Source organism: Oncorhynchus masou, chromosome 25 (genome assembly GCF_036934945.1).
Source record: "Oncorhynchus masou masou isolate Uvic2021 chromosome 25, UVic_Omas_1.1, whole genome shotgun sequence".
Taxonomy (NCBI): Eukaryota; Metazoa; Chordata; class Actinopteri; order Salmoniformes; family Salmonidae; genus Oncorhynchus; species Oncorhynchus masou.
The window spans coordinates 7661375-7688953 of NC_088236.1; the positions used below are offsets into that span (position 1 = coordinate 7661375).

General features: G+C 47.4%; 1 protein-coding gene across 2 annotated transcripts in view; it reads right to left on the reverse strand.

The window, feature by feature from the left end:
- LOC135513724 (anthrax toxin receptor 2-like) overlaps window positions 1-27579 on the reverse strand; it is a 1178227-nt gene that overhangs the window by 1069417 nt on the left and 81231 nt on the right. For both annotated transcript variants that reach the window (XM_064936612.1, XM_064936613.1), the window contains exons 12-15: window positions 24977-25027; window positions 21526-21624; window positions 13582-13755; window positions 13225-13305 (exon numbers count right to left, since the gene is read on the reverse strand). In XM_064936612.1, coding sequence (XP_064792684.1) covers window positions 13225-13305; window positions 13582-13755; window positions 21526-21624; window positions 24977-25027 — 405 coding nt within the window. The remainder of the gene's footprint in view (window positions 1-13224; window positions 13306-13581; window positions 13756-21525; window positions 21625-24976; window positions 25028-27579) is intronic.

Here is a 27579-nt window from a genome sequence, read left to right on the forward strand (position 1 = left end):
CCCCTTCCTCCCCTACCTGCCTGCCACCAGTTGGCCTGGGACTATCGCCTGCCTCCCTCCCTCACCTTCCTCCCGCCTCCCCTTCCTCCCCTACCTGCCTGCCACCAGTTGGCCTGGGACTATCCCCTGCCTCCCTCCCTCACCTTCCTCCCGCCTCTCCTCCCTCCCCTACCTGCCTGCCACCAGTTGGCCTGGGACTATCCCCTGCCTCCCTCCCTCACCTTCCTCCCGCCCTCCTCCCTCCCCTACCTGCCTGCCACCAGTTGGCCTGGGACTATCCCCTGCCTCCCTCCCTCACCTTCCTCCCGTCTCTCCTCCCTCCCCTACCTGCCTGCCACCAGTTGGCCTGGGACTATCCCCTGCCTCCCTCCCTCCCCTTCCTCCCGCCTCTCCTTCCTCCCCTACCTGCCTGCCACCAGTTGGCCTGGGACTATCCCCTGCCTCCCTCCCTCCTCTTCCTCCCGTCTCTCCTCCCTCCCCTACCTGCCTGCCACCAGTCTGCCTGGGACTATCCCCTGCCTCCCTCCCTCCCCTTCCTCCCGCCCTCCTCCCTCCCCTACCTGCCTGCCACCAGTTGGCCTGGGACTATCCCCTGCCTCCCTCCCTCCCCTTCCTCCCGTCTCTCCTCCCTCCCCTACCTGCCTGCCACCAGTTGGCCTGGGACTATCCCCTGCCTCCCTCCCTCACCTTCCTCCCGCCCTCCTCCCTCCCCTACCTGCCTGCCACCAGTTGGCCTGGGACTATCCCCTGCCTCCCTCCCTCCCCTTCCTCCCGCCTCTCCTCCCTCCCCTACCTGCCTGCCACCAGTCTGCCTGGGACTCTCCCCTGCCTCCCTCCCCCACCTTCCTCCCTCCTCTCCTCCCTCCCCTACCTGCCTGCCACCAGTCTGCCTGGGACTCTCCCCTGCCTCCCTCCCTCACCTTCCTCCCTCCTCTCCTCCCTCCCCTACCTGCCTGCCACCAGTCTGCCTGGGACTCTCCTCTGCCTCCCTCCCCCACCTTCCTCCCTCCTCTCCTCCCTCCCCTACCTGCCTGCCACCAGTTGGCCTGGGACTATCCCCTGCCTCCCTCCCTCACCTTCCTCCCGCCTCTCCTTCCTCCCCTACTTGCCTACCACCAGTTGGCCTGGGACTATCCCCTGCCTCCCTCCCTCCCCTTCCTCCCGTCTCTCCTCCCTCCCCTACCTGCCTGCCACCAGTTGGCCTGGGACTATCACCTGCCTCCCTCCCTCACCTTCCTCCCGTCTCTCCTCCCTCCCCTACCTGCCTGCCACCAGTTGGCCTGGGACTATCCCCTGCCTCCCTCCCTCCCCTTCCTCCCGTCTCTCCTCCCTCCCCTACCTGCCTGCCACCAGTTGGCCTGGGACTCTCCCCTGCCTCCCTCCCTCACCTTCCTCCCGTCTCTCCTCCCTCCCCTACCTGCCTGCCACCAGTTGGCCTGGGACTATCCCCTGCCTCCCTCCCTCCCCTTCCTCCCGCCTCTCCTCCCTCCCCTACCTGCCTGCCACCAGTTGGCCTGGGACTATCCCCTGCCTCCCTCCCTCACCTTCCTCCCGCCCTCCTCCCTCCCCTACCTGCCTGCCACCAGTTGGCCTGGGACTCTCACCTGCCTCCCTCCCTCCTCTCCTTCCTCCCCTACCTGCCTGCCACCAGTTGGCCTGGGACTATCCCCTGCCTCCCTCCCTCACCTTCCTCCCGCACTCCTCCCTCCCCTACCTGCCTGCCACCAGTTGGCCTGGGACTATCCCCTGCCTCCCTCCCTCCCCTTCCTCCCGCACTCCTCCCTCCCCTACCTGCCTGCCACCAGTTGGCCTGGGACTATCCCCTGCCTCCCTCCCTCACCTTCCTCCCGCCTCTCCTTCCTCCCCTACCTGCCTGCCACCAGTTGGCCTGGGACTATCCCCTGCCTCCCTCCCTCACCTTCCTCCCGCCTCTCCTTCCTCCCCTACCTGCCTGCCACCAGTTGGCCTGGGACTCTCACCTGCCTCCCTCCCTCCTCTCCTTCCTCCCCTACCTGCCTGCCACCAGTTGGCCTGGGACTATCCCCTGCCTCCCTCCCTCACCTTCCTCCCGCACTCCTCCCTCCCCTACCTGCCTGCCACCAGTTGGCCTGGGACTATCCCCTGCCTCCCTCCCTCCCCTTCCTCCCGCACTCCTCCCTCCCCTACCTGCCTGCCACCAGTTGGCCTGGGACTATCCCCTGCCTCCCTCCCTCACCTTCCTCCCGCCTCTCCTTCCTCCCCTACCTGCCTGCCACCAGTTGGCCTGGGACTATCCCCTGCCTCCCTCCCTCCCCTTCCTCCCGCCTCTCCTTCCTCCCCTACCTGCCTGCCACCAGTTGGCCTGGGACTATCCCCTGCCTCCCTCCCTCCCCTTCCTCCCGCCTCTCCTCCCTCCCCTACCTGCCTGCCACCAGTTGGCCTGGGACTATCCCCTGCCTCCCTCCCTCCTCTTCCTCCCGTCTCTCCTCCCTCCCCTACCTGCCTGTCACCAGTTGGCCTGGGACTATCCCCTGCCTCCCTCCCTCACCTTCCTCCCGCCTCTCCTCCCTCCCCTACCTGCCTGCCACCAGTTGGCCTGGGACTATCCCCTGCCTCCCTCCCTCCCCTTCCTCCCTCCTCTCCTCCCTCCCCTACCTGCCTGCCACCAGTTGGCCTGGGACTATCCCCTGCCTCCCTCCCTCACCTTCCTCCCTCCTCTCCTCCCTCCCCTACCTGCCTGCCACCAGTTGGCCTGGGACTATCCCCTGCCTCCCTCCCCTTCCTCCCGCCTCTCCTCCCTCCCCTACCTGCCTGCCACCAGTTGGCCTGGGACTCTCACCTGCCTCCCTCCCTCCCCTTCCTCCCGCCTCTCCTTCCTCCCCTACCTGCCTGCCACCAGTTGGCCTGGGACTATCCCCTGCCTCCCTCCCTCCCCTTCCTCCCGCCTCTCCTTCCTCCCCTACCTGCCTGCCACCAGTTGGCCTGGGACTATCCCCTGCCTCCCTCCCTCCCCTTCCTCCCGCCTCTCCTCCCTCCCCTACCTGCCTGCCACCAGTCTGCCTGGGACTATCCCCTGCCTCCCTCCCTCCCCTTCCTCCCGCCTCTCCTTCCTCCCCTACCTGCCTGCCACCAGTTGGCCTGGGACTATCCCCTGCCTCCCTCCCTCACCTTCCTCCCGCCCTCCTCCCTCCCCTACCTGCCTGCCACCAGTTGGCCTAGGACTATCCCCTGCCTCCCTCCCTCCCCCTTCCTCCCGCCCTCCTCCCTCCCCTACCTGCCTGCCACCAGTTGGCCTGGGACTATCCCCTGCCTCCCTCCCTCCCCATTCCTCCTCCTTCCCTCCCTGCCTGGAACTCCTCAGATTTTGATCCCTTATGGTAGCACCTTGCCACAGACTTGATCAAGGACTTGAAATACAGCGCCATCCGAAAGGACACCGGGGAGGGACAGGGAGCGGATACAGTTCTCTCATATCTGTCCATCTGTATGTCTGGTAACTCATGGCAACTCATCACCAGGATGTGGTTTGGTTAGCAACCACTTTGTTCCATTTAACTGTGAAATCAGGAAGGACAAATAACGTGTACTGGAGTTTTCTTTACACAACTGTGTGTCGTTTCCTGTGTATTAACCACTTCATTACACAGGTTAGCTATTTCCCATGGGTGAAGAAACCACACACACACACACACACACACACACACACACACACACACACACAGCTGCCGGTAAACCTAAGACAAATTGTTTATTTATCTGCCTGAGTGATCTCATTCACTGATCCACATCATCACAAATGTTTACCAAACACAATAACACATCTTGGCGTGAAAAACTCCCAGTTATTATTAAACAAATCCTTCTTTATTTCTTCAGGAAAGACCCATAGAGACCAGGGTCTCATTCCCATGGCTGCTCTGATCAAAGCAATACAACAACCAAAACACAAGGTAAAACAAAAACACAACGTTGATGAACAACAGCTCAGCTACTAGGTCCTCAATCAACCCGAAACTGTCTGAGCGGCACCAGAACATCCAATTGTAATGAGTTCTGCAAATTGTCACAGCAGAGAGGCACATTACAACTATCAGTGGATTTACCTAAATTGCTGAAGACCAGTGGAACGTCAAGAGTTCACCAAAACCCTGTGACCAGGTTTGATATGCTGATTTTACACATCAATAACGAACGTGAGGTCGGTGGGAAGCTTGGGTAGTAGAGCTTTGTAAACAACAAAAGGAGATAGTGAAGTGATCTAAGGGACTAATGAGAACCAGCCAGCCTTTTGATACAGGAAGCAGTGATGAGTAAAAAAAACAACATCTGTGATTAAGCAAAGGGAGCTATTGTAGACAGAATCCAAAGGTTTAAGAGTAGTGGCTGCTGCATTCTGGTAAATGGTGTCACCGTAGTCAAGAAACGGCAGGAAAGTTGACTGTACAATCTGCTTCCTGTTGTTTAGGGACACGCCAGACCCAGAGTCAAAAATATAAAACGTGCTTGGGTCCCATGTCTCATGAGCTGAAATAATAAAAGCTTATTTATCTAGCATCCCTGTTAGTGAGCATTTCTCCTTTGCCAAGATAATCCATCCACCTGACAGGTGTAGCATATCAAGAAGCTGATTAAACAGCATGATCAATACAGGTGCACCTTGTGCAGGGGACAATAAAAGACTGCTCTAAAATGTGCAGTTTTGTCACAAAACTCAATGCTACAGATGTCTCAAGTTTTGAGGGAGCGTACAATTGGAATGCTGACTGCAAGAATGTCCAACAGAGCTGTTTCCAGATAATTAAATATACATTTCTCTACTATAAGCCGCCTCCAACATTGTTTTAGAGAATTTGGCAGTACGTCCAACCGGCCTCAACCACAGACCATGCGTAACAACGTCAGCCCAGGACCTCCACATCAGTCTTCACCTGTGGGATCATCTGAGACCAGCCACGCAGACAGCTGATGGAATTGCACAAAAAAAGAATTTCTGCATAAACCGTTTCATCTGCGTGTTCGTCGTTCCTCACCAGGGTCTTGACCTGACTGAAGTTCAGCGTTGTAACTGACTTCAGTGGGCAAATGCTGACCTTCGATGGCCACTGGCACGCTGGAGAAGTGTGCTCTTCACGGATGAATCCCGGTTTCAACTGTCCCGGGCAGAAGGTGTTGTGTGGACAAGCAGTTTATTGATGTCAACGTTGTGAACAGAGTTCCCCATGGTGGCGTTGGGGCTATGGTATGAGCAGGCATAAGCTACAGACAATGACCACAATTGCATGTTATTAATGACAATTTGAATGCATAGAGATACTGTGATGAGATCCTGAGAGCCATTGTCGTGCCATTTTGTTTCAGCATGATAATGCACGGCCCCATGTCGCAAGGATCTGCACACAATTCCTGGAATCTGAAAATGCCCCATTTCTGCCATGGCCTGCAAACTCACCAGACACGTCACCCATTGAGCGTGTTTGGGATGCTCTGGATTGACGCGAAGAACAGCGTGTTCCAGTTCCCACCAATATCCAGCAACTTCACACAGCCATTGAAGAGGAGTGCGACAACATTCCACAGGCCACAATCAACAGCCTGATCAACTCTATGTGAAGGAGATGAGTAGTGCTGCATGAGGCAAATGGTGGTCACACCAGATACTGACTGGTTCTCAGATCCACTCCATTACTTTTTGTTTAAGGTCTCTGTGACCAACAGATATCTGTATTCCCAGTCATGGGAAATCCATAGATTAGGGCCTAATGAACTTATTTCAATTGAATGATTTCCTTATAGGAACTGTAACTCAGTAAAATGTTGAGTTTATATTGTTTATCAGTGTATGTAATAAGAGAGAGAGAGAAAGAGAGAGAGAGAGACAGACGGACGGACGGACAGCGTGAGAAACAGAAAAATGTAAAGGAGAGAAACTCAGCACCTTCTAGTCTTTGGAGTATCTACTACTATTACTGTTACTGTTACTACTACTACTGTTACTGTTACTACTACTACTGTTACTGTTACTACTACTACTGTTACTGTTACTACTACTACTACTGTTACTGTTACTACTACTACTGTTACTGTTACTACTACTACTGTTACTGTTACTACTACTACTACTGTTACTGTTACTACTACTACTGTTACTGTTACTACTACTGTTACTGTTACTACTACTACTACTACTACTGTTACTGTTATACTACTGTTACTGTTACTACTACTGTTACTGTTACTACTACTACTACTGTTACTGTTACTACTACTACTGTTACTGTTACTACTACTGTTACTGTTACTACTACTACTACTACTACTGTTACTGTTACTACTACTGTTACTGTTACTACTACTACTACTGTTACTACTACTACTGTTACTGTTACTGTTACTGTTACTGTTACTGTTACTACTACTACTGTTACTGTTACTACTACTACTATTACTGTTACTACTACTACTGTTACTGTTATACTACTGCTACTACTACTATTACTGTTACTGTTACTGTTACTGTTACTGTTACTGTTACTGTTACTACTACTACTGTTACTGTTACTACTACTACTATTACTGTTACTACTACTACTGTTACTGTTATACTACTGCTACTACTACTATTACTGTTACTGTTACTGTTACTGTTACTGTTACTGTTACTACTACTACTATTACTGTTACTACTACTACTGTTACTGTTATACTACTGCTACTACTACTATTACTGTTACTACTACTACTATTACTGTTACTACTACTACTACTACTACTACTATTACTGTTACTACTACTACTGTTACTGTTACTACTACTGCTACTACTACTGTTACTACTACTACTGTTACTGTTACTACTACTACTACTGTTACTGTTACTACTACTACTGTTACTGTTACTACTACTACTATTACTGTTACTGCTACTACTGTTACTGTTACTACTACTACTACTACTACTATTACTGTTACTACTACTACTGTTACTGTTATACTACTGCTACTACTACTATTACTGTTACTACTACTACTACTACTACTACTATTACTGTTACTACTACTACTGTTACTGTTACTACTACTACTACTACTACTGTTACTACTACTACTGTTACTGTTACTACTACTACTACTATTACTGTTACTACTACTACTGTTACTGTTACTACTACTACTACTACTACTATTACTGTTACTACTACTACTGTTACTGTTATACTACTGCTACTACTACTATTACTGTTACTACTACTACTGTTACTGTTACTACTACTGCTACTACTACTATTACTGTTACTACTACTACTGTTACTGTTACTACTACTACTACTGTTACTGTTACTACTACTGCTACTACTACTATTACTACTACTACTATTACTGTTACTACTACTACTACTACTGTTACTACTACTACTACTACTACTATTACTGTTACTACTACTACTATTACTGTTACTACTACTGCTACTACTACTATTACTGTTACTACTACTACTACTACTACTACTATTACTGTTACTACTACTACTGTTACTGTTACTACTACTGCCACTACTACTATTACTGTTACTACTACTACTGTTACTGTTACTACTACTGCCACTACTACTATTACTGTTACTACTACTACTGTTACTGTTACTACTACTACTACTATTACTGTTACTGTTACTACTACTACTACTACTACTATTACTGTTACTATGTGACGTAGAAGTCCGTCACTGGCCGCGGGCAGCATTTGGTTCTTTAACGCACACACATATTCATCACTCCTCCCTGCGCCATTATAAGATAAGTTAACAATGTGGGTCGACACACAAATTAACTTCTGTCTTGGTGCATGCATTTCACACTTGTCAATGTTCATATTTGAGAGATACAATAATTATTGTACTTATCAATGTTGTGGATGAGCGCATTGTTTGTTTGTTCTGTTCCTCTCTCCATCTCTGTAGCTTCCGGGTATGCTGGAAAAGGACCCGAGCTAAGGGAATTGGGTTGGCTTTATAGTGCCTGTCCCAAATGGCTCATTAATGCATATGGGCATATTGAAAGATTGTCAGTAGTGATGTAATGTTGTAAATGTTATGTTGTGATATTGTTTAAAACCGTGTTGCAATGTATATACTTTAGTATGTTTAGTTCATGGAAAATGTAGGTTTCTATTGTTAATTGATTCATTAATTAGGGTTAATTGTTCTGAGGGGAGGGGCTAGCCCTACAAAAGGAGCCTCTCTTTCAGTCATGGAAAGGCAGTTTTGGATTGAGCTGTGGATGGGGCAGCATTGTTTTTAAGCTGTCCCATAAGGTAGACGTTGATGGCAGTACTGTTGTTTTTTGTTCCGGAACAACTTGTAAATAAACACCTTTGCACAGAAGAACTTTTGCGGTTCCGCCATCTTTTTATTTTGATAGAGGTTAGGTTATCCAGTTTAGCCTTCTGGCCTACTCTACGTGACATACTACTACTACTACTACTACTATTACTGTTACTACTACTACTACAACTACTATTACTGTTACTACTACTACTATTACTGTTACTACTACTACTACTACTACTATTACTGTTACTACTACTACTACTATTACTGTTACTAATACTACTACTACTACTACTACTATTACTGTTACTACTACTACTATTACTGTTACTACTACTACTATTACTGTTACTACTACTACTACTATTAATGTTACTACTACTGCTACTACTACTGTTACTGTTACTACTACTACTACTACTATTACTGTTACTACTACTACTGTTACTGTTACTACTACTGCTACTACTACTATTACTGTTACTACTACTACTGTTACTGTTACTACTACTACTACTACTACTATTACTGTTACTACTGTTACTGTTACTACTACTGCTACTACTACTACTATTACTGTTACTACTACTACTGTTACTGTTACTACTACTGCTACTACTACTGTTACTACTACTACTACTACTACTACTACTATTACTGTTACTACTACTGTTACTATTACTGTTACTACTACTACTATTACTGTTACTACTACTACTATTACTGTTACTACTACTACAACTACTACAGTTACTGTTACTGTTACTACTGTTACTACTACTACTGTTACTACTACTACTACTGTTACTACTACAACTACTACTACTACTACTACTGTTACTACTACTACTACTACTACAGTTACTGTTACTACTATTACTATTACTGTTACTACTACTACTACTATTACTGTTACTACTACTACTATTACTGTTACTACTACTACTATTACTGTTACTACTACTACAACTACTACAGTTACTGTTACTGTTACTACTGTTACTACTACTACTGTTACTACTACTACTACTGTTACTACTACTACTACTACTACTGTTACTACTACTACTACTACTACTACTACAGTTACTGTTACTACTATTACTATTACTGTTACTACTACTACTACTATTACTGTTACTACTACTACTATTACTGTTACTACTACTACTATTACTGTTACTACTACTACTATTACTGTTACTACTACTACTATTACTGTTACTACTACTACTACTACTACTATTACTGTTACTACTACTACTGTTACTGTTATACTACTGCTACTACTACTATTACTGTTACTACTACTACTGTTACTGTTACTACTAATGCTACTACTACTATTACTGTTACTACTACTACTGTTACTGTTACTACTACTACTACTGTTACTGTTACTACTACTGCTACTACTACTATTACTACTACTACTATTACTGTTACTACTACTACTACTACTGTTACTACTACTACTACTACTACTATTACTGTTACTACTACTACTATTACTGTTACTACTACTGCTACTACTACTATTACTGTTACTACTACTACTACTACTACTACTATTACTGTTACTACTACTACTGTTACTGTTACTACTACTGCCACTACTACTATTACTGTTACTACTACTACTGTTACTGTTACTACTACTACTACTATTACTGTTACTGTTACTACTACTACTACTACTACTATTACTGTTACTATGTGACGTAGAAGTCCGTCACTGGCCGCGGGCAGCATTTGGTTCTTTAACGCACACACATATTCATCACTCCTCCCTGCGCCATTATAAGATAAGTTAACAATGTGGGTCGACACACAAATTAACTTCTGTCTTGGTGCATGCATTTCACACTTGTCAATGTTCATATTTGAGAGATACAATAATTATTGTACTTATCAATGTTGTGGATGAGCGCATTGTTTGTTTGTTCTGTTCCTCTCTCTCCATCTCTGTAGCTTCCGGGTATGCTGGAAAAGGACCCGAGCTAAGGGAATTGGGTTGGCTTTATAGTGCCTGTCCCAAATGGCTCATTAATGCATATGGGCATATTGAAAGATTGTCAGTAGTGATGTAATGTTGTAAATGTTATGTTGTGATATTGTTTAAAACCGTGTTGCAATGTATATACTTTAGTATGTTTAGTTCATGGAAAATGTAGGTTTCTATTGTTAATTGATTCATTAATTAGGGTTAATTGTTCTGAGGGGAGGGGCTAGCCCTACAAAAGGAGCCTCTCTTTCAGTCATGGAAAGGCAGTTTTGGATTGAGCTGTGGATGGGGCAGCATTGTTTTTAAGCTGTCCCATAAGGTAGACGTTGATGGCAGTACTGTTGTTTTTTGTTCCGGAACAACTTGTAAATAAACACCTTTGCACAGAAGAACTTTTGCGGTTCCGCCATCTTTTTATTTTGATAGAGGTTAGGTTATCCAGTTTAGCCTTCTGGCCTACTCTACGTGACATACTACTACTACTACTACTATTACTGTTACTACTACTACTACAACTACTATTACTGTTACTACTACTACTATTACTGTTACTACTACTACTACTACTACTATTACTGTTACTACTACTACTACTATTACTGTTACTAATACTACTACTACTACTACTACTATTACTGTTACTACTACTACTATTACTGTTACTACTACTACTATTACTGTTACTACTACTACTACTATTAATGTTACTACTACTGCTACTACTACTGTTACTGTTACTACTACTACTACTACTATTACTGTTACTACTACTACTGTTACTGTTACTACTACTGCTACTACTACTGTTACTACTACTACTACTACTACTACTATTACTGTTACTACTACTGTTACTATTACTGTTACTACTACTACTATTACTGTTACTACTACTACTATTACTGTTACTACTACTACAACTACTACAGTTACTGTTACTGTTACTACTGTTACTACTACTACTGTTACTACTACTACTACTGTTACTACTACAACTACTACTACTACTACTACTGTTACTACTACTACTACTACTACAGTTACTGTTACTACTATTACTATTACTGTTACTACTACTACTACTATTACTGTTACTACTACTACTATTACTGTTACTACTACTACTATTACTGTTACTACTACTACAACTACTACAGTTACTGTTACTGTTACTACTGTTACTACTACTACTGTTACTACTACTACTACTGTTACTACTACTACTACTACTACTACTACTGTTACTACTACTACTACTACTACTACAGTTACTGTTACTACTATTACTATTACTGTTACTACTACTACTACTATTACTGTTACTACTACTACTATTACTGTTACTACTACTACTATTACTGTTACTACTACTACTATTACTGTTACTACTACTACTATTACTGTTACTACTACTACTATTACTGTTACTACTACTACTATTACTGTTACTACTACTACTATTACTGTTACTACTACTACTACTACTGTTACTACTACTACAACTACTACAGTTACTGATACTGTTACTACTGTTACTACTACTACTACTACTACTACTACTACTACTACTGTTACTACTACTACTACTGTTACTACTAATACTACTACTACAGTTACTGTTACTACTATTACTATTACTGTTACTACTACTACTACTACTACTATTACTGTTACTACTACTACTACTATTACTGTTACTACTACTACTATTACTGTTACTACTACTACTATTACTGTTACTACTACTACTATTACTGTTACTACTACTACTACTACTGTTACTACTACTACTACTACTACTACAGTTACTGTTACTGTTACTACTGTTACTACTACTACTGTTACTACTACTACTACTACTGTTACTACTACTACTACTACTACAGTTACTGTTACTGTTACTACTACTAATGTTACTCCTACTGTTACTGCGAGGGAGAGAGAGGACAGAGAGGATGAGAGAGAGAGAGCGATAGAGGAGAGGGGGAAATATCAGGGAAGCTTATAATCTGGGAAGGGAAAGTTCATAATCTGACATCTCTCTATAAATGGTTACATTACCAATACATTTCCAATACATAAAGACAGGAGGTATCCAGTATTAAACACAGAGGACAGGACTGAGGTAAAGACAGGAGGTATCCGCAGAGGACAGGAAACTGTTGGTCAATGGGATAGGGTTTTTGGTTTCATGAGAAAGGCACTTATCAAACACGAGAGAGAGATGAGAGACAGAGAGAGAGAGACAGAGAGACAGAGAGAGAGAGAGAGAGAGAGAGAGAGAGTGAGAGAGAGAGAGAGAGAGAGATGTAGAGCGTGTGGTTGATGAGAGTTCAGCAGAGTTCTCCATATAGGGTCATTCCTGTCACACATCACATGCTGCAGCTGCTGCTTACACCCATTAGGTTACAACAACACAATGCTAACAACACGTTCCAGGCAACTTCCTCCCTCTGAACCACACTCACAAACTAAAACAACTGACTCACACTACCCCAGCTCTCTATCGTACATCTAGGGTCAGTTTCACAGATTAAGCCTATCCTGAGCATTAGAGACTCAATGGACAAGGACCGGTTTCCCGGACACAGATTAAGCCTAAAAAGCACTTTTTAAATGGAGAATGTCCATTGTCCAGCAAAAGGTTCAATCTGTGTCTGGGAATCCGCTACGTAATCTTTAGTCCTTATTCAGATCCCCATTGGCTGACGCCACGATGACAGTATTTCAACCTGCGGTCAATAACGTAGAGCGGTTCAAGGGCTGAAACTCCACAAGCCAAGATATCACTGTTACTACTGCTGATGATGGCTATGATATGATCCGTGTCAGTTTTGGATCTCGTCGTTGGTTTAATGCGGTTGTGGGTTATGGGTTCGGGTTGAGCCTCAGCGGTTATTTTCTAGTGGCTTACTTTGTCCGCAGTGTTAGGTCTCATGAGGGAAACTCGGTCATACTGTCGCCGCAGTAAAGCCCACAGCGCATCCAGACGACCCTGAATACAGGAAGAAGAGAAGGAGGACTCTGAACATTTTTTCATGGCATATCGCTGTATTTATCAATACAACACGTGTCACGATCAGAGACAACGGAAAACAAAGATACTGCCACTAACAGTTCGCTATCACAATGTCATTCATAGAATCGGTGGAAGTGAAGACAGTAGTGAAACCAAACTTCCCGGAAGCCATCTCCAACTGACTCGGCCTGATCAGGCTCTGACCAAAACAAGAGAGTCGGGTGCCATTTTCAGACGTAATCTTGAACGTACCTTTATAGGGGTATACCATTTGGACTCCTGCCGCTGGTGGTATGTAGGGGTGGGTTTGGGGGGCCGTCTGGCCATCGTGGGCTCCTCCACCTCCTCAGGAACAGACACTACAGCATTCTTAGCCTTCTCCAGCCTTGCCCCTTCCTCTGTAGAGCCCTTCTCTCCCCAACGCACCTGGAGGGGTCACATCAGACCAGGGGTTATTTCAGGTTCCCATTCAGTCAATTCAGGAGGTGAAAATAAACAGCTTTTATTTTTTCATAAATAACCAGAAGAATAACCAGAATAACCCTAAAAAATAACCAGAAAAATAACCAGAATAACCCTAAAAAATAACCAGAATAACCCTAAAAAATAACCAGAAAAATAACCAGAATAACCCTAAAAAAATAACCAGAAAAATAACCAGAATAACCCTAAAAGATAACCAGAAAAATAACCAGAATAACCCTAATAAATAACCAGGAAAATAACCAGAATAACCAGAAAAAATAACCAGAAAAATAACCAGAATAACCCTAAAAAATAACCAGGAAAATAAAACAGGTTTGGTGTTGTTTTTATTGTTGTGCTTCACAGAATTTCCTCCCAGGGTGTTTTGTGAGCTCGTAGCTTCCCACCTGAATAAAACAGGTTTGGTGTTGTTTTTATTGTTCTCCCACAGTACCTCTTTTTCTGCTTCACCCTAAGCTTCCTGTTTTAATTAAATGCATCACAGCTGTTGCCGGGTAAATCCACCGGCACGGCAGAAGAGAGGTGAGTGTTTAATTAGCGACACGCTCTTCAAGCTGTAGGTTAAGCCTCTACAATACAGAACAGATTTTCATGATCACCATCCACCTGGGAAACACCCACCTCCCTACAGATATACAGGACATACTGTCTATCTATCCTGATGAATAAAACACACCTGCACAGAGGGACACAGAAACACATGATCACCATCCACCTGGGAAACACCCACCTCCCTACAGATATACAGGACATACTGTCTATCTATCCTGATGAATAAAACACACCTGCAAGGAGGGACACAGAAACACATGATCACCATCCACCTGGGAAACACCCACCTCCCTACAGATATACAGGACATTCTGTCTATCTATCCTGATGAATAAAACACACCTGCAAGGAGGGACACAGAAACACATGATCACCATCCACCTGGGAAACACCCACCTCCCTACAGATATACAGGACATACTGTCTATCTATCCTGATGAATAAAACACACCTGCAAGGAGGGACACAGAAACACATGATCACCATCCACCTGGGAAACACCCACCTCCCTACAGATATACAGGACATACTGTCTATCTATCCTGATGAATAAAACACACCTGCAAGGAGGGACACAGAAACACATGATCACCATCCACCTGGGAAACACCCACCTCCCTACAGATATACAGGACATACTGTCTATCTATCCTGATGAATAAAACACACCTGCAAGGAGGGACACAGAAACACATGATCACCATCCACCTGGGAAACACCCACCTCCCTACAGATATACAGGACATTCTGTCTATCTATCCTGATGAATAAAACACACCTGCAAGGAGGGACACAGAAACACATGATCACCATCCACCTGGGAAACACCCACCTCCCTACAGATATACAGGACATTCTGTCTATCTATCCTGATGAATAAAACACACCTGCAAGGAGGGACACAGAAACACATGATCACCATCCACCTGGGAAACACCCACCTCCCTACAGATATACAGGACATACTGTCTATCTATCCTGATGAATAAAACACACCTGCAAGGAGGGACACAGAAACACACACTGCTGCCTGTAAACCTAAGGCGACATGGGATATCCCTCAAGATACACTATCTACCCTGCTGAAGGAAAGATTCCCTGTACATTCCATCTCTGCAGGTTGTGCGTCAACATGTCAACACGCTGCCTTTACAGGAAGAGAGAAAATGACACCTCTCCCCCACCTCTACCCTGATCCACAGAACCTCTACCCTGATCCACAGAACCTCTTCCCCGATCCACAGAACCTCTTCCCCGATCCACAGAACCTCTTCCCTGATCCACAGAACCTCTACCCTGATCCACAGAACCTCTACCCTGATCCACAGAACCTCTACCCTGATCCACAGAACCTCTTCCCTGATCTACAGAACCTCTTCCCTGATCTACAGAACCTCTTCCCTGATCTACAGAACCTCTTCCCTGATCCACAGAACCTCTTCCCTGATCCACAGAACATCTACCCTGATCCACAGAACCTCTACCCTGATCCACAGAACCTCTACCCCGATCCAAAGAACCTCTTCCCTGATCCACAGAACCTCTACCCTGATCCACAGAACCTCTACCCCGATCCAAAGAACCTCTACCCTGATCCACAGAACCTCTACCCCGATCCAAAGAACCTCTACCCTGATCCACAGAACCTGTACCCTGATCCACAGAACCTCTTCCCTGATCCACAGAACCTCTTCCCTGATCCACAGAACCTCTTCCCTGATCCACAGAAAATCTTCCCTGATCCACAAAACCTCTATCCCGATCCACAAAACCTCTACCCCGATCCACAAAACCTCTTCCCTGATCCACAGAACCTCTTCCCTGATCCACAGAAAATCTTCCCTGATCCACAAAACCTCTATCCCGATCCACTAAACCTCTACCCCGATCCACAAAACCCCTACCCCGATCTACAAAACCTCTTCCCTGATCCACAGTACCTCTACCCCAATCCACAAAACCTCTACCCCTATCTACACAGCCTCTTCCCTGATCTACACAGCCTCTTCCCTGATCTACAGAACCTCTTCCCTGATCTACAGAACCTCTTCCCCGATCCACAAACCCTCTACCCCGATCCACAAACCCCCTAGGAGACGTATGAACAGATGAAGAGAGGGGTTGGTGGATAGGAGACATATGAACAGATGAAGAGAGGGGTTGGTGGATAGGAGACATATGAACCGATGAAGAGAGGGGTTGGTGGATAGGAGACATATGAACAGATGAAGAGAGGGGTTGGTGGATAGGAGACGTATGAACAGATGAAGAGAGGGGTTGGTGGATAGGAGACATTTGAACAGATGAAGAGAGGGGTTGGTGGATAGGAGACATATGAACAGATGAAATGCTCTGAGCAAAGCTCCAACACTCTTGGGAAAAAGTTGAATGTATGATCTTATGAAAACAAGGGATTGTGGATGGTTAAGGAAGGGGGGACAGTAAGAAGAAGAGAGAGAAGAGGACATGGGGGGACAGGACAGTGGCTGAGAAAAGCCCCAACACTCGTGGGTAAAGTTGAAGGGATGATTGCTTCCCCCCAACGCCCTCTGAGATCCCTGCTATGCCACCAACGCCCTCTGAGATCCCTGCTATGCCACCAACGCCCTCTGAGATCCCTGCTATGCCACCAACGCCCTCTGAGATCCCTGCTATGCCACCAACGCCCTCTGAGATCCCTGCTATGCCACCAACGCCCTCTGAGATCCCTGCTATGCCACCAACGCCCTCTGAGATCCCTGCTATGCCACCAACGCCCTCTGAGATCCCTGCTATGCCACCAACGCCCTCTGAGATCCCTGCTATGCCACCAACGCCCTCTGAGATCCCTGCTATGCCACCAACGCCCTCTGAGATCCCTGCTATGCCACCAACGCCCTCTGAGATCCCTGCTATGCCACCAACGCCCTCTGAGATCCCTGCTATGCCACCAACGCCCTCTGAGATCCCTGCTATGCCACCAATGCCCTCTGTGCTGAGTAGTAGGGTGTAGGGGGCAGGGGATAGGGGGTAGGAGGTGGAGGATAGGGGGTAGGGGATAGAGGATAGACAGTAGGGGATAAAGGGTAGGAGGTAGGGGGAAGGGGATAGAGGGTAGGAGGTAGGGGATAGTAGCTAGGTGATGGGGTAGACGGTAGGGGTAGGGTTGGGTAGGGGATATGGGGAGGGGGTAGGGCATGGAGGAAGGGGATACTGGGATAGGGGATATGGGATAGAGGGTCAGGGGTAGAGGATATGGGGTAGGGGGAAGGGTTGGCTAGGGGATAGGGTTGGGTAGGGGATAGGGCTGGGTAGGGTAGCGGATATTGGGAAGGGTTGAGGGTAGGGGGAAGGGTAGGCGGGGTAGGGGATAGGGGGAAGGGTTGGGTAGGGGATAGGGCTGGGTAGGGTAGGGTAGCGGATATTGGGAAGGGTTGGGGTAGGGGGAAGGGTAGGCGGGGTAGGGGATAGGGGATAGGGGGAAGGGTTGGGTAGGGGATAGGGCTGGGTAGGGTAGGGTAGCGGATATTGGGAAGGGTTGGGGGTAGGGGGAAGGGTAGGCGGGGTAGGGGATAGTGGGAAGGGTTGGGTAGGGGATAGGGCTGGGTAGGGTAGGGTAGCGGATATTGGGAAGGGTTGGGGGTAGGGGGAAGGGTAGGCGGGGTAGGGGATAGGGGGAAGGGTTGGGTAGGGGATAGGGGGAAGGCTTGGGTAGGGGATGGAGGAAGGGTTGGGTAGGGGGTAGGGTTGGGTAGGGGGTAGGGGATAGGGTTGGGGTAGGGGGAAGGGGAGGGGAGGGGATAGGGTTGGGGATAGGGGGTAGGGTTGGGTAGGGGATAGGGTTGGGTTGGATAGGGTTGGGTTGGGGTAGGGGGAAGGGTAGGGGAGGGGATAGGGTTGGGTTGGGTAGGGGATAGGGTTGGGTTGGATAGGGTTGGGTAGGGTAGGGTAGGGGATATGGGGTAGGGGATAGGGTTGGGTAGGGGGTAGGTTTGGGTAGGGGATAGGGGGTAGGGTTGGGTAGGGGATAGGGGGTAGGGTTGGGTAGGGGATAGGGGGTAGGTTTGGGTAGGGGATAGGAGGTAGGGGGAAGGGTTGGGTAGGGGATATGGGGTAGGGTTGGGTAGGGCATGGGGGTAGGGTTGGGTAGGGGATTAGGGTTGGGTAGGGGATAGGGGGTAGGGTTGGATAGGGGATATGGTTGGGTAGGGGGTAGTGTTGGGTAGGAGACAGGGGTAATGTTTGGTAGGGGGTAGGCTTGGGTATGGGATAGGGTTAGGTAGGGGATAGGGGGTAGTGTTGGGTAGGGGATAGGGGGTAGGGGATATGGGTTAGGGTTGGGTAGGGGGTAGGGTTGGGTAGGGGATAGGGTTGGGTAGGAGACAGGGGTAATGTTTGGTAGGGGGTAGGCTTGGGTATGGGATAGGGTTAGGTAGGGGATAGGGGGTAGTGTTGGGTAGGGGATAGGGTTGGGTAGGGGATAGGATTGGGTAGGGGGTAGGTTTGGGTAGGGGATAGGGGGTAGGGTTGGGTAGGGGATAGGGGGTAGGGTGGGGTAGGGTGTGGTGAAGCAAGGGATTTGTTAGCTTGAAAGATGCAACTACGTCTATTCCCATTGGAGAAAAGATGGAGAGATGGAGAGGTGGAGAGATGGAGAGGTGGAGAGATGGAGAGGTGGAGAGATGGAGAGATGGAGAGGTGGAGAGATGGAGAGATGGAGAGATGGAGAGATGGAAAGGTGAAAAGGTGGAAAGATGGTGGAGAGGTGGAGAGATGGAGAGATGGTGGAGAGGTGGAGAGATGGAGAGATGGAGAGGTGGAAAGGTGGAAAGATGGTGGAGAGGTGGAGAGATGGAGAGATGGAGAGATGGTGGAGAGGTGGAGAGATGGAGAGATGGTGGAGAGGTGGAGAGATGGAGAGATGGAGAGATGGAAAGATGGTGGAGAGGTGGAGAGATGGAGAGATGGAGAGATGGAAAGATGGTGGAGAGGTGGAGAGATGGAGAGATGGAGAGATGGAAAGATGGTGGAGAGGTGGAGAGATGGAGAGATGGAGAGATGGAGAGGTGGAGAGGTGGAGAGGTGGAGAGGTGGAGAGATGGAGAGGTGGAGAGGTGGAGAGATGGAAAGATGGTGGAGAGGTGGAGAGGTGGAGAGGTGGAGAGATGGAGAGGTGGAAAGGTGGAAAGATGGTGGAGAGGTGGAGAGGTGGAGAGATGGAGATATGGAGAGATGGAGAGGTGGAGAGGTGGAGAGGTGGAGAGGTGGAGATATGGAGAGGTGGAGAGATGGAAAGATGGTGGAGAGGTGGAGAGGTGGAGAGGTGGAGAGATGGAGAGATGGAGAGATGGAAAGATGGTGGAGAGGTGGAGAGGTGGAGAGATGGAGAGGTGGAGAGATGGAGAGGTGGAGAGATGGAGAGATGGAGAGGTGGAGAGATGGAAAGATGGTGGAGAGGTGGAGAGGTGGAGAGGTGGAGAGATGGAGACATGGAGAGATGGAAAGATGGTGGAGAGGCGGAGAGGTGGAGAGATGGAGAGGTGGAGAGGTGGAGAGGTGGAGAGATGGAGAGATGGAGAGATGGAAAGATGGAAAGATGGTGGAGAGGTGGAGAGGTGGAGAGGTGGAGAGATGGAGAGGTGGAGAGATGGAGAGGTGGAGAGGTGGAGAGGTGGAGAGATGGAGAGGTGGAGAGGTGGAGAGATGGAGAGATGGAGAGGTGGAGAGGTGGAGAGATGGAGAGGTGGAGAGGTGGAGAGATGGAGAGGTGGAGAGGTGGAGAGATGGAGAGATGGAGAGGTGGAGAGGTGGAGAGATGGAGAGGTGGAGAGATGGAAAGATGGTGGAGAGGTGGAGAGATGAGGAGGTGGAGAGATGGAGAGGTTGAGACATGGAGAGGTGGAGAGATGGAAAGATGGAGAGGTGGAGAGATGGAGAGGTGGAGAGATGGAGAGATGGAGAGGTGGAGAGATGGAGAGGTGGAGAGGTGGAGAGATGGAGAGGTGGAGAGGTGGAGAGATGGAGAGATGGAGAGATGGAGAGGTGGAGAGGTGGAGAGATGGAGAGGTGGAAAGATGGAAAGATGGTGGAGAGATGGAGAGGTGGAGAGATGGAGAGGTGGAGAGATGGAAAGATGGAGAGGTGGAGAGATGGAGAGGTGGAGAGATGGAGAGATGGAGAGGTGGAGAGATGGAGAGGTGGAGAGGTGGAGAGATGGAGAGGTGGAAAGATGGAAAGATGGTGGAGAGATGGAGAGGTGGAGAGGTGGAGAGATGGAGAGGTGGAGAGATGGAGAGGTGGAGAGGTGGAGAGGTGGAGAGGTACATCAAGCCGACAGCAGCGTTCAACCCTTCATCCTGGATCCATCCATCCCGTGACTTAAGACAACCAGGCTGAGAGGAGAGAGAGAGGAGGAGGAGGAGGGATGGCAGCACCTGTCATGTCAGACTCATACCACACACACACCCACACACACACACACACACACACACACACACACGGTCCCAGAAGACTCGCTTGACACCCGTGATATCACTGGCCGGCCCGGGCAGAGCTACAGTACAGCGAGGGGTTTGAGTTTTGTTGTCATCTGGAACGTGTAACAAAAGACGTCCAGGCTGTTCCGTTCTGGGCGCGTTGCCTAGGTGACATTTCAGCACCAGATGACTACAGACCCACTGTGTCCGTGGTGATTCACACTCTGGGAACTAGTTCTGAGTGATGGGCATTACCGTAAACATGAACCAGCCAAGGCATAGATAAAACTACACTACTGTTTAGTAATGTTGTTGAGGGAGGTCAACTGCAGCAAAAAAAGATAGAGCCGAATTAAAACTATATAATCTCCATCGATTTCATTGTTCCCCTGAATCTCCATTAAAAATACACTAGTATCCAGCAGCAGGCCGTCCGTGTCAGAGAAACCAACCCGCGATGTTTAAAGATAAAACAACCAGACAGAATATACAGACGACAACATGTGTAGTGAATGTTACGAGTTACGAGTCTCTCACTGTCCCTCCGAACTGTGTCACTCGCAAGATGGATGCTAGTAAAAGGCTCACACGCACGCACACGCACACACACACACACACACACACACACACACACACACACACACACACACACCTAGTTATTCCACATTCGCTATATGACCAGCATAGTGTTTAGAGTGTAAACCTCCATGCGTTTGATCCCTCCTGCTCCTCTCCCTCCGTAGTACGAGGCGTCGACAGTCGCCCACTTCTTCTTGGGCAGGTGGTCGTCCTCCTCCGGCTCCTATGGGGATAACAAACACGTCACAAATGTCGGTGCACAAAGTCACACACACACACACACACACACACACACATACACACACACACACACACAGATTTACACATATGAAAGCATGTGAACAGAATGACGCTGAAAACTTGGACTTAAAGGTCAATGCTGTAATGCTGGGTGCTGTAATGCTGGGTGCTCTAATGCTGGGTGCTGTAATGCTGGGTGCTGTAATGCTGGGTGCTGTAATGCTGGGTGCTCTAATGCTGGGTGCTGTAATACTGGGTGCTGTAATGCTGGGTGCTGTAATGCTGGGTGCTGTAATGCTGGGTGCTGTAATGCTGGGTGCTGTAATGCTGGGTGCTGTAATGCTTGGTGTAATGCTGGGTGCTGTAATGCTGGGTGCTGTAATGCTGGGTGCTGTAATGCTGGGTGCTGTAATGCTGGGTGCTGTAATGCTGGGTGCTGTAATGCTTGGTGTAATGCTGGGTGCTGTAATACTGGGTGCTGTAATGCTGGGTGCTGTAATGCTGGGTGCTGTAATGCTGGGTGCTGTAATGCTGGGTGCTGTAATACTGGGTGCTGTAATGCTGGGTGCTGTAATGCTGGGTGCTGTAATGCTGGGTGCTGTAATGCTGGGTGCTGTAATGCTGGGTGCTGTAATGCTTGGTGTAATGCTGGGTGCTGTAATGCTGGGTGCTGTAATGCTGGGTGCTGTAATGCTGGGTGCTGTAATGCTGGGTGCTGTAATGCTGGGTGCTGTAATGCTGGGTGCTGTAATGCTTGATTAAGAGACATATTAAATGTGAGCCTTCCAGTGGATATGATGTCAGCTAGTGTTGAAACGAGGGACTGATTTACTGCTGACCTCTCTGTGGACGATGAAAACCTGGCTGAACTTTGGCTTGCGTCATTTATAGTTGGTAAGGACATCAGCTCCTTCAAGAGCAGCATGTAGAGTGTTTGATTCAATAGTATCTGTTGGTATTGTCTACCAAAGGCAGTTGATTCAATAGGGTTAGGGTTAGGGTTATCTATTGGTACTGAGTTGTTCTACTGAGTCGTTCTACTGAGTTGTTCTACTGAGTTGTTCTACTGAGTTGTTCTACTGAGTTGTTCTACTGAGTCGTTCTACTGAGTTGTTCTACTGAGTTGTTCTACTGAGTCGTTCTACTGAGTTGGTCTACTGAGTTGTCTACTGAGTTGGTCTACTGAGTTGTTCTACTGAGTTGGTCTACTGAGTTGGTCTACTGAGTTGTCTACTGAGTTGGTCTACTGAGTTGGTCTACTGAGTTGGTCTACTGAGTTGGTCTACTGAGTTGTCTACTGAGTTGGTCTACTGAGTTGGTCTACTGAGTTGGTCTACTGAGTTGGTCTACTGAGTTGGTCTACTGAGTTGGTCTACTGAGTTGGTCTACTGAGTTGTCTACTGAGTTGGTCTACTGAGTTGGTCTACTGAGTTGGTCTACTGAGTTGGTCTACTGAGTTGGTCTACTGAGTTGGTCTACTGAGTTGGTCTACTGAGTTGGTCTACTGAGTTGGTCTACTGAGTTGTTCCGCTGAGTTGTTCCAGGAAGTAAATAGAGGAAGGCTCCACACCACTCTCTCATTTGAGTATCTTACCTGGTTATTTTCAGATGATCTCATTTAGCTATTTTCTAGCTTTGGCAAGTATGTGTGTGTGTGTGTGTGTGTGTGTGTGTGTGTGTGTGTGTGTGTGTGTGTAATATCCCAGTTAGCTCATCTCCCTGTAGGTTTAACAGGTGTTCCCCGCCCCGTGGCTGCAACCCTTCTAAGTTAGTGTACCCTGCGCACACAAACCATGTGTCATCCCTGGTCCAGGGTGCTCTCCTACAGAGCAGTACGGGGAACTGTCCCTCCTTCCCTTTAGGAACAGGCCTTTGTTGTTGTACTGGCTTTTCACATTTTGAAATCGTTTTTTTCTATAATATTATATATATTTTTTTTTAAATCTATAATTTTATTATATTACATTTGAGATGTTTGCCTGTAAAGTAAAAACCTTACAAGCAAATGTATTACTACAGGGTCACGTGTATTACTACAGGGTCACGTGTATTACTACAGGGTCACGTGTATTACTACAGGGTCACGTGTATTACTACAGGGTCACGTGTATTACTACAGGGTCACGTGTATTACTACAGGGTCACGTGTATTACTACAGGGTCACGTGTATTACTACAGGGTCACGTGTATTACTACAGGGTCACGTGTATTACTACAGGGTCACGTGTATTACTACAGGGTCACGTGTATTACTACAGGGTCACGTGTATTACTACAGGGTCACGTGTATTACTACAGGGTTACGTGTATTACTACAGGGTCACGTGTATTACTACAGGGTCACGTGTATTACTACAGGGTCACGTGTATTACTACAGGGTCACGTGTATTACTACAGGGTCACGTGTATTACTACAGGGTCACGTGTATTACTACAGGGTCACGTGTATTACTACAGGGTCACGTGTACGTGTATTACTACAGGGTCACGTGTATTACTACAGGGTCACGTGTATTACTACAGGGTCACGTGTATTACTACAGGGTCACGTGTATTACTACAGGGTCACGTGTATTACTACAGGGTCACGTGTATTACTACAGGGTCACGTGTATTACTACAGGGTCACGTGTATTACTACAGGGTCACGTGTATTACTACAGGGTCACGTGTATTACTACAGGGTCACGTGTATTACTACAGGGTCACGTGTATTACTACAGGGTCACGTGTATTACTACAGGGTCACGTGTATTACTACAGGGTTACGTGTATTACTACAGGGTTACGTGTATTACTACAGGGTCACGTGTATTACTACAGGGTCACGTGTATTACTACAGGGTCACGTGTATTACTACAGGGTTACGTGTATTACTACAGGGTTACGTGTATTACTACAGGGTCACGTGTATTACTACAGGGTCACGTGTATTACTACAGGGTCACGTGTATTACTACAGGGTTACGTGTATTACTACAGGGTCACGTGTATTACTACAGGGTCACGTGTATTACTACAGGGTCACGTGTATTACTACAGGGTCACGTGTATTACTACAGGGTCACGTGTATTACTACAGGGTCACGTGTATTACTACAGGGTCACGTGTATTACTACAGGGTCAGGTGTATTACTACAGGGTCACGTGTATTACTACAGGGTCACGTGGATGAAAGACTGTTTTCAGGGTAAACACTGAGACATTCTCCCAGTGTCTCCGTCTGAGGACCTGTTCAGTGATCTGCCGCATTGTAATGTCTGTGTGTGTGTGTGTGTGTGTGTGTGTGTGTGTGTGTGTGTGTGTGTGTGTGTGTGTGTGTTGTACTCACGGGTGGCGGAGGCCTTGAGGGAGCAGGAGGAGGAGGAGGAGGTTTAATGACCTGAAACACAAACAGTAAGCTGTCAGGGCAGGACACACACACACACACACACAGATAGATACACACAGACACACACAGATAGATACACACAGACCGATAGATACACACAGACAGATAGACACACACACACACAGAGATAGATACACACAAGCGCACCCACACACACACACACAGATACACACACACACACACACACACAGATAGACATACACACACAGATAGACACACACACATAGACACACAAACACACACACGTCAGGTGATGACAGACATAGACAGGCCTGAACCAAGTGACGCATAGCAGGTGACAGTGTCTCTGTCAGCAATATGCTTGTGCTGTGCGTGTGTGTGTGTGTGTGTGTGTGTGTGTGTGTGTGTGTGTGTGTGTGTGTGTGTGTGTGTGTGTGTGTGTGTGTGTGTGTGTGTGTGTGTGTGTGTGTGTGTGTGTGTGTGTGTGTGTGTGTGTGTGGGTGGGTGTGTATATGTGTGTTTGCCTGTCTTTTCTTTCAGTGTCTGTCGCACAACATTTATAGTTTGCATTTATAGTTTCATAGTTTACTTTCGTCAACAGCCAGTCTATCACTCTGCCGACTACTGACAACAAGGTCCTTCCTGAGAGCCAACACAGGGCCCCTGGTACAAAATAATCACTCTGCCGACTACTGTAACAAGGTCCTCCCTGAGAGCCAACACAGGGCCCCTAGTACAAAATAATCACTCTGCCGACTACTGTAACGTCTGCTTCCGGCTCACACTCTCAAACACCTAGATCCCCTGAACGCAGCTCGCTCCCAAGATCCCAATCACCTGAATTCTGATCACCTGTTCAGACACTTGAAACCAGCTCTCTGTCTCCCCTCGTGTTCATTACAACTACTGACAACAAGGTCCTTTACTTTCGTCAACAGCCAGCCTATCACTCTGCCGACTACTGACAACGAGGTCCTCCCTGAGAGCCAACACAGGGCCCCTGGTGCAAAACAATTCAATAAAGAGACAAATCAACTAGTTGACAGGGGAGAGTCTTTGGGGTGAGCGCAGCTTCCTGTTTATCCCGGATGCATCCCAAATGGCACCCTACTCCCTACATCGTGCACTACTTTAGACCAGGATCCAAATGGCACCCTACTCCCTACATAGTGCACTACTTTAGACCAGGATCCAAATGGCACCCTACTCCCTACATAGTGCACTTCTTTAGACCAGGATCCAAATGGCACCCTACTCCCTACATAGTGCACTACTTTAGACCAGGATCCAAATGGCACCCTATTCCCTACATAGAGCACTACTTTAGACCAGGATCCAAATGGCACCCTACTCCCTACATAGTGCACTACTTTAGACCAGGATCCAAATGGCACCCTATTCCCTACATAGCACACTACTTTAGACCAGGATCCAAATGGCACCCTATTCCCTACATAGCGCACTACTTTAGACCAGGATCCAAATGGCACCCTATTCCTTATATAGTGCACTACTTTAGACCAGGATCCAAATGGCACCCTATTCCTTATATAGTGCACTACTTTAGACCAGAGCCCTATGACACCCTATTCCCAACATAGTGCACTACTGTTGAACAGAGCTTTATGATCCCTATGGGTCCTCGGTCAATAGCAGTGCACTATATAGGTAATAGAGTGCCATTTGGGAAGCAGCCCTGGTAATTAATTGGACAGGGTTCAGTGCTCCCAAGCAGCAATCCCCCAATAAGAAAGTCCTAAAGAGGTAATTAACATCAATGAGATGCAGAGAGGAGAGTGAAAAGAGGAGAGGAGACCAAATAAGATAAGAGAAGAAAGAGAGGTGAGGAGAAGAGAGGAAGGGAAGAGGATGAAGAGAGGGGAAAGAGAGGGGAAAGAAAGGAGAAGAGCATAGGAGAGAATAGAAGGAGAGGAGAGTGAGAGGAGAGGAGAGGAGAGAGAAGAGGGGAGAAAAAAGGAGAAGAGCATAGGAGAGAATAGAAGGAGAGGAGAGTGAGAGGAGAGGAGAGGAGAGAGAAGAGGGGAGAAAAAAGGAGAAGAGCATAGGAGAGAATAGAAGGAGAGGAGAGTGAGAGGAGAGTATAGGAGAAGAGAGGAGAGGAGAAGAGGTAGGAAGAGAGAGGAGAGGTTGGAGATGAGAGAGACAAAGAAGAGAGGAAAGGAAAAGAGAGGAGCAAAATGGAGAGGACCAATGAGGAGAGGAGGGAAGAGAGGAGAGGTAAGGAAAGGAAAGAGACGAGACGAGAGGAGAGGAGAGGAAAGGAAAAGAGAGGAGAGGAAGAAGGAAGAGAGAGGAGAGGAGAGAAGAGAAGAGAAGAGAAGAGAGGAGAGGAGAGGAGAGGAGAGGAGAGGAGAGGAGAGGAAAGAGACGAGAGGAGAGGAGAGGAGAGGAAAGGAAAATAGAGGAGAGGAAGAAGGAAGAGAGAGGAGAGGATAGGAGAGGAGAGGAAAGAGAGAGGAGAGGGGAGGAGAAAGAGGACAGAGAAGTGAGGAAAGAGAAATGAGAAGAGGAAGGGAGAGGAGAGGAGGGGACAGGAGAGGAGTGGAGAGGAGAGGAGATGA